This window comes from Brassica napus, chromosome C6, assembly GCF_020379485.1.
Source record: "Brassica napus cultivar Da-Ae chromosome C6, Da-Ae, whole genome shotgun sequence".
In the NCBI taxonomy this organism is placed as follows: Eukaryota; Viridiplantae; Streptophyta; class Magnoliopsida; order Brassicales; family Brassicaceae; genus Brassica; species Brassica napus.
The window spans coordinates 9379170-9387072 of record NC_063449.1 but is presented as its reverse complement, the minus strand read 5'-3'; the positions used below and the strand labels follow the sequence as shown (position 1 = coordinate 9387072).

At 47.3% G+C, this 7903-nt stretch overlaps 1 protein-coding gene and 1 non-coding gene across 2 annotated transcripts; one reads left to right on the top strand and one right to left on the bottom strand.

Moving 5' to 3' along the window:
• Positions 1–3106: 3106 nt before the first annotated feature.
• Positions 3107–3214, bottom strand: LOC125589453. The gene has a single exon (XR_007325640.1). It is a non-coding gene; the product is annotated as a small nucleolar RNA R71 (small nucleolar RNA).
• A 607-nt stretch (positions 3215–3821) lies between these two features.
• On the top strand, positions 3822–6692 carry LOC106373817. Its single transcript, XM_048759619.1, has 3 exons — positions 3822–5388; positions 5818–6064; positions 6119–6692. The coding sequence occupies exons 1-3, from the start codon at positions 3822–3824 to the stop codon at positions 6690–6692; spliced, it is 2388 nt and encodes a 795-aa protein (XP_048615576.1).
• The last annotated feature ends 1211 nt before the right edge of the window (positions 6693–7903 follow it).

Below are 7903 nucleotides of genomic sequence, written 5' to 3'. Positions count from 1 at the left end.
GACATGTTATGTTAATGTCGATCCCTGGCATATCTTCCGCGGCCCATGCGAAAGTATTGAGGTTCTTTTTTAGACAGGTTATGAGCTCTGTCCTCAAAGGCTCGCGGAGATTGGCTCCGATCTCGACGCATTGTTCCGGAAATGCTTCGTCGAGACAGACTGTGACCAAAGGTTCGCAAGTTGGCTCGCGTTTTTCTTCTAGGGCCATGATATTCCGAGACTGCCAGAAGAGTTCCGCTGAATCTTGACTTCGCGAATCCTTGTTGGAGATCTTTTTCTCCGCTTTTCTATGAGTGGTTTCGAGGTCTGGTCTTTTTTGTTTTTGTTCTGTGGCATAACACACCTGTGATACTCTTGGGTTTGCCCATATTACCTCGACTCCGTTAGGGGTTGGGAACTAGAGGCAAAGATGGTACATTGATGGGATGGCACGCATGGCGTTCAACCATGGCGTTCCCATGATAACGTTGTAAGATGCGGGACGGTCAACGACTAGAAACTCTGTGACTCTTGTCACGGTTCCAGCTTTGACCGCGAGATTAATCGACCCGTAGGCCATGGTTGTTTCTCCCGATAGTTCCAGTAGTGGGCTAGGGTATTTCACGATTTTGGATTGATCGATCCCCATTTTTTCGAGAGTATCATTGAAGATGATATCGGCCGAATTTCCGGTGTCGATTAGCACCCTAGCGACGTCGACATCTCGGATCGTCAGCTCGATAACAAGGAGGTCGTTTCAAGTTTTGGCTCGATCAACCATTGCTCCCCGCTTGAACGAGATGACGTTCTCGCACGTCGAGTCTTGCATATCGTTCCTGATCGTTGAGTGGCTTTTGCGGGTTAGATTGATCCGTAGAGACCCCTCCTTCTAGCGCCAAACTGTGGGAACCAAAATTCGCACTGTCGATTTCCGTTTAAATTAGGAAACTAGGAAAACCCTAATTTCCCAGAGGTCCCAGATATCTGCCAATACCACACGCCAAGCAATCAGAACACGAGATAACAACTATAAAGTATAAGAAATCGTAAAAAGAGAGCAAAGAGAAGTCTTATTCCGAGTTTGCGTATGAGCGTTTACAACAAGGTATAAGCCTGGGCTCGAGAGCTGTCGGCGAGCTTCCTAGTTCTAAAAACCCTAAGACGGCTAAACCTAATTGAGTCACAGCTCGAAATAACAAAAACGGAAAGTTGCCTAATTGCTCTAAGTGCTAAGTTTGCTGTGTAAAAAGTCTCCCCCATGCCTCTCGCCTACGACTCCTTATATACTGGCTCCGAGTCGGTTTAGGCTTTTCATCTTCTGTCCTTAAGCCGTCATAGCATAAAAATAGAGATATTCTATTTTTTCCGATTTTCGTAATTATCTTCAAAATTTTGTATTTATCCGCGGAAACTTGACATTTATCTTTCCTTGCAAACCAAGCGTAAACCGTCATGCGGCCTATGGGCTGTTGGTTAAGAAATCGTGACTTGGGCCTCGAGTCATGTCTTAGGTCCCTTTGGGGCATCTTCTGACTCGAAGCGTTTATTACGGCTTCTTTCGATAAAGAACGAACTTTCCGCAGTCTTTACCGTAAAGTTTGATTGATGACTTAGAATGGCGGGAAACATGAAATGGGTTCGCTACGGTCTTCGGGAGATAGCATCGAAGGGTAGACGAGAATGCATGGACTAATGTCGTACCGACGTTTCGGAAGAGCTCGGTCGTTACGTAGCCACCAAGCGGAACGGACGCTCGGTCGCTACGTAGCGACCGAGCGGGACGGACACTACGTAGCGACCGAGCGGGACGGACGCTACGTAGCGACCGAGCGGGACGGACGCTCGGTCGCTACTTAGCGACCGAGCTTGGCTCGAGCTCGGTCGCTACGTAGCGACCGAGCAGGATGAATGCTCGATCGCTACGTAGCGACCGAGCGGGACGAACGCTCAGTTGCTACGTAGCGACCGAGCTTGGCTCGAGCTCGGTCGCTATGTAGCGACCTAGTGGGACGGACGCTCGGTCGCTACGTAGTGACCGAGCTTGGCTCTAGCTCGGTCGCTACGTAGTGACCGAGCTTGGCTCGAGCTCGGTCGCTACGTAGCGAACGGACAGCGTGCATGTGCGGTAGTTGTGTAATGACCGAGCTTGGTTCATCCGTGTTCTGATCGTCTTACTCGGACCTATCCGTAGCTGGTCTGGGTATGTTTCCAATGGTTTATGTTTGATCTAAATAGAATTCGAACGAAGCTTTATCTCGGGAACATACGTTGCGACATTTCCTTGACCGAGCATGATTTGTTGCGGAAAGACATACTTGTATTTTGCGGGGATTTGGACGTTAACTTCGTCGTAACCGTGTTCGACCCCAACACCGTTGCGACGGGGACTAAGCTTTTACCTTTATTTTTTGGTTTAATATTTAGTCTGAGACATCTAACTTGCTTTATTTCTTTGTTGGAACAAATGATCCAAGTGCATGACCAGTAGACATACTCGGAGCAACGCACAAGGACCACTACATCAACTGACCAACGACGAACTCGCAAGATTAGAAAGACAGAACCGTCAACAGCGAAGAACAACCGACACCAACATGGGTGATCACGACAATATGGATGACCTCACTGCTGCATTGGCACTCATTCAACAACAAATGCAGACTCAGCAACAACAGATATTGCAGATGCAGCAGACCATCCAAAATCAACAACAAGCTGCTTAGGAACAAGCTGCCGTGAACGCCGCGCGAGAAGAGCGTGGTGCTCTTATTGGGGAGCGAAACCTTCCGCGGAACTTCGCTACTAACCGCTCCCCCATCAACCCTCCACCCTGTACTCGACAAGCTTATGAGATCAAACCTGCACTGATAGGTCTGGTACAGAAGAACACGTTCAGCGGCCTCACTTCAGACATTCCAATGGACCACACTGAGGCCTTTGAGAGGATCTGCAATTTCTCTCGCTCTAATGGAGTGCCACCAGATTATGTCAAATGCACTTTGTTCCCATTTTCTCTTGAAGGGAAAGCTTCTCGCTGGTTGCAATCTCTCCCAACCGGTTCTCTCACCTCATGGGACCAGGTTCGATCAGGATTCCTGAGCCACTTCTACACAAAGTCCAAAACCGCAGCTCTACGGCACATAATCTCCAACTTCAAGTAGAAGTCTGATGAACCTTTTCATGAAGCTTGGGAAAGGTATAAGGAATACCAGAGAGAGTGCCCACACCGTGGGTTTGATGATGATTTCATATTGGAGGTGTTCTACGATGGAGTGAGTTATGAGTTCCGAAACACCCTTGACTCTTCTAGTAATTGAGACTTCATGACTCAAACCACACCTGGTGCGTTTGCGTTGATTGAGAACATGGCATCAAGTTCACTGAACAAGAACAAGGAGCATGACCGCTCGAAGAGTGTGAACAGCATAGATGATCTCGCTACGAAGGTGGACCAACTGCTTAAGGGAAACCAAAGCCAAGTGTTCATAATGGAAGAAGCAACTCCTGAGAAGAGTGCTGGTGACCTGGCGTTTGAAGCTGAACTATCAGGGGACGATCAACAAGAGGTGAGCTATGTGAATGGGCAAGGATGACAGCTCAAAAACTACCACCCAAACCCTAACGTGCGGAACAACCAATAGCTTTTCTGGCCTAAGCAAGATAAACCAACTAATCCTGCACAGAGTAACCAAGGTCAGTATGCCGGGTATCAAAAGAACTACCAACCCCGGGCTAATGTTCTAAGCCAACCGTAGAACAACACACCCCAGACGCAGTAACACCAGAACCCTCAACCAGCTACCTCCGCTCCTATCGTTGCTCCGCAAGATGAGACAAAGGTCATGTTGCAGCAGCTGCTCCAAGGACAACAGCTCCAAGGGAAAGCTCTGAACCAGGTTACTACCGAGATCGATACCAGAATGAACCATATGTTTGGAGATTTAAGCACCAAGTACGATAATGTCGCGAGCCATATGAGACAGATGGACATTCAAATAGCTCAGACTGCTGAGAGCGTCAAAAGGCAGCAAGGTACTTTACCTGGTAAAACAGACAAAAATCTTAAGGAGTGCAATGCAGTTCAACTGAGGAGCGGAAAGCAACTTTTCGATCCGGGGAAGAGGAGGTTCACCACGGCTGAGAAAGGGAAGCAAAAAGAGTCGGAACAACTACCAGCCAATACCCCAGCAGTTGAGAGGAATACAGAACCAGCAGTTGGAACAAGTTCGCCAGGGCCAGAACAACCAGCTGAAGCTGTTCGCCCGATCCCAGAGGTTGTTCCTCCTCGCGAATACATTCCTAAAGTCCCTTACCTTGTTCCAGCAAAGGCCACTCGTAAGGATAGAGAGGAGATAAAGTGCAGGAAGATGCTGGAGGACCTAACCGTCCGACTCCCCTTGATGGATGCGATACAGATGATGCCCTCCATGCGCAGCTTTATGAAGGGATTGATCTCAGGAAAAATATCAGAGGAGAGCGAATTTATGACAGTTTCCAAGGAGTGCAGCGCAGTGCTTCAGAACAGGCAGATAAAGAAGCAAGGAGATCCCGGCAAGTTTGTCCTCTCTATCCATATTGGGAAGACAGTTTTGGCATGCTCCTTGGTTGATCTTGGATCCAGCGTGAACCTCATGCCTTACTCTGTAGCACGACGTCTAGGATACACAAATTTCAAACCAACTAAGATATCTTTAGTGTTCGCAGATAGATCAGTCAAATCCCCAGTTGGTATACTAGAGGATCTCCAAGTAAAAGTCGGAAACACCTCTGTTCCAGCAGACTTCTTTGTTCTGGAGCTGGAAGAAGAGTCTAAAGATCCTCTCATCTTGGGAAGACCATTCCTATGTACTGTTGGAGCCATCATTGATGTGCGACAAGGGAAGATTGATCTGAATCTTGGGGACATAGTCATGCAATTCGAGATGGATGAACTACTAAAAAAGCCGATGTTAGATGGGCAGACCTTTGAGGTTGATGAAGGGATTGACCCGCTGCAACCTCGCGAAGGAATGATCGAGGAGATTCTTACAGAAGACCCACTTGAGCTTGCACTAGTAAGAGCTGAGGCCAAGCAGAGTGTCGTAAACATTGATGCAGACGGGTATGCCAAGATGCTTGATTCCACAAGGAGTATGGGAAAAATGGTAGCGAGTCTAAGTCTGGGGGAGGCAAGCAACAGGGACGAGAACACTCCGGCTAGAGCGACCCCTACACCGAACTTGCCTGTTCCGCCGAACCAACCAGATGATCCCTGGAGCGAGCTTAAAGCTCCCAAGGTTGAGCTAAAACCCCTTCCCAAGGGGCTCAGGTACGCTTTCTTAGGTCCGAATTCGACCTATCCTGTCATTGTGAACACTGAACTAAATAATGTGGAAACTGCATTGCTTTTGTGTGAGCTTAGGAAATATCGTAAGGCATTAGGATATTCACTAGCTGACATACCTGGCATTTCACCTGATTTATGCATGCATAGAATACACCTAGAAGATGAATCAATGACTTATGTCGAACATCAGAGGAGGTTAAACCTGAATCTAAAAGATGTTGTTAAGAAAGAGATTATGAAACTTCTTGAAGCGGGTGTGATCTATGCCATATCTGATAGTAAATGGGTTAGCCCTGTTCATGTAGTACCAAAGAAAGGTGGGATCACTGTTATCACAAATGAAAAGAATGAATTGATCCCTACTAGGATAGTGACAGGACATCGCATGTGCATTGATTTCAGAAAATTAAATGCAGCAACCAGAAAGGATCACTTTCCACTCCCTTTTATTGATCAAATGCTTGAGAGATTGGCTAACCACCCATATTACTGCTTTTTAGATGGTTATTCAGGTTTATTTCAGATCCCTATCCATCCAGACGATCAGGAAAAAACGACGTTCACCTGCCCCTATGGAACGTACGCTTACAGGAGAATGGCATTCGGCTTGTGCAATGCGCCAACAACATTTCTGCGCTGCATGATGTCAATCTTTACTGACCTGATTGAAGACATTATGGAGGTTTTCATGGACGATTTCAGCGTCTATGGAAGCCCCATTAGTGTCTGTTTGTCTAACTTGTGCAGGGTACTAAAAAGGTGTGAGGAGAAACATCTAGTGCTCAATTAGGAGAAGTGCCACTTCATGGTCAGGGATGGGATTGTTCTGGGGCACAAGATCTCCGAGAAAGGCATTAAGGTGGATAAGGCAAAGATCGAGGTGATGATGAGCTTGCAACCACCAACAACTGTGAAAGCTATCAGGAGTTTCTTGGGTCACGCAGGGTTTTACAGAAGGTTCATCCAGGACTTCTCAAGGATAGCGAGACCACTCACCAGACTGCTCTGCAAGGAGATTAAGTTTGATTTCGACAGTGAGTGCTTAGCTGCGTTCCATACCATCAAAAGAGCCCTAGTCAGCGCGCCTGTAGTACAACCGCCAGACTGGGATCTCCCTTTTGAAATCATGACTGATGCCAGCGATTTTGCAGTTGGAGCAGTCCTTGGGCAGCGCAAAGATAAGAAACTTCATGTAATCTATTACGCAAGCAAAACCATGGATGAAGCTCAATGCAGATACGCTACGACTGAGAAGGAACTTCTGGCTATTGTTTTTGCATTCGAAAAGTTCAGATCCTACCTGGTGGGATCTAAGGTGATTGTGCACACCGACCATGCTGCTCTTAAGTACCTGCTCACAAAGAAAGATGCAAAGCCGAGGTGTTGAGGTGGATTCTTCATCTCTAAGAATTCGATCTTGAGATAAAAGATAAAAGAGGGGTCGAGAATGGGGTTGCAGACCATTTCTCCAAAATGAAGATTGAGGACGACACAACTCTTGATGAAGAACACCAAGTGGAACACGTCAACGCGATTGGTCTGCGTTTCGCGGAACAACCTCTGTGAATGATACCCGACTGTTCTCGCATCACGGAACAGCCAGTCGCCGCGATCCAAAAGCAGTACTCTCACCTCCCATGGTTTGCTGAGATTACGAATTTTCTTGCTGCTGAAAAACAACCTCTTAAGTTCACTGGAAACGACAAGAGGAAATTTTTAAGGGAGGAGAGGTGTTATGTTTGGGATGAACCGTACTTGTACAGACATTGCAAGGATGGCTTGTTCAGAAGGTGTGTTCCAGAGGCGGATATCCCAGGAATCCTACACCATTGCCATGGTTCTTCTTACGCAGGCCACTTCGCTACATTCAAAACGGTTTCCAAAATCCTTCAAGCGGGTTTCTGGTGGCCAACTATGTTCAGGGATGCTCACGCCTACATAGCCAGATGCGATGCATGCCAGCGACTTGGGAACATCAGCAAGAGGAATGAGATGCCTCAGAATTACATTCTAGAGGTTGAGGTGTTTGACTGTTGGGGAGTCGATTTCATGGGCCCATTCCGTCCATCCTTCAAGAACGAGTACATCCTCGTCGTTGTTGACTATGTATCTAAGTGGATAGAAGCGATGGCGAGTCCCACTAATGATGCAAAAGCGGCAACTAAGATGTTCAGGTCCATTATCTTTTTGAGATTTGGAGTGCCTCGAGTGGTCATTAGCGATGGTGGAACACACTTCATCAACAAGGCATTTCAGGGCCTCTTAAAGAAGAATGGAGTAAGGCATAAGGTGGCGACCGCTTATCATCCACAGATGAGTGGACAGGTTGAGGTTTCCAACAGGGAGATCAAGAGCATTCTCTAGAAAACTGTCAACACCTCACGAAAGGACTGGTCACTTAAGCTGGACGATGCCCTATGGGCCTACAGAACGGCCTACAAAACGCCGCTAGGGACCACCCCCTATCACCTGGTCTACGGTAAGGCGTGTCACCTTCCTTTCGAACTCGAATACAAGGCTGCATGGGCAGTCAAGTTACTGAATTTCGACATCAAGCCAGCAACTGAGAGGCGCATGATCCAAATCCATGAGCTGGAA

Coding starts and splice junctions, on each gene's coding strand:
- LOC106373817 (XM_048759619.1), top strand. CDS start 3,822: ATGTTGCAGCAGCTGCTCCAAGGACAACAGCTCCAAGGGAAAGCTCTG. Junction 5,389..5,817: donor GTGTGAGCTTAGGAAATATC/GTAAGGCATTAG, acceptor ATGGTTATTCAG/GTTTATTTCAGATCCCTATC. Junction 6,065..6,118: donor TTGTGCAGGGTACTAAAAAG/GTGTGAGGAGAA, acceptor CTTCATGGTCAG/GGATGGGATTGTTCTGGGGC.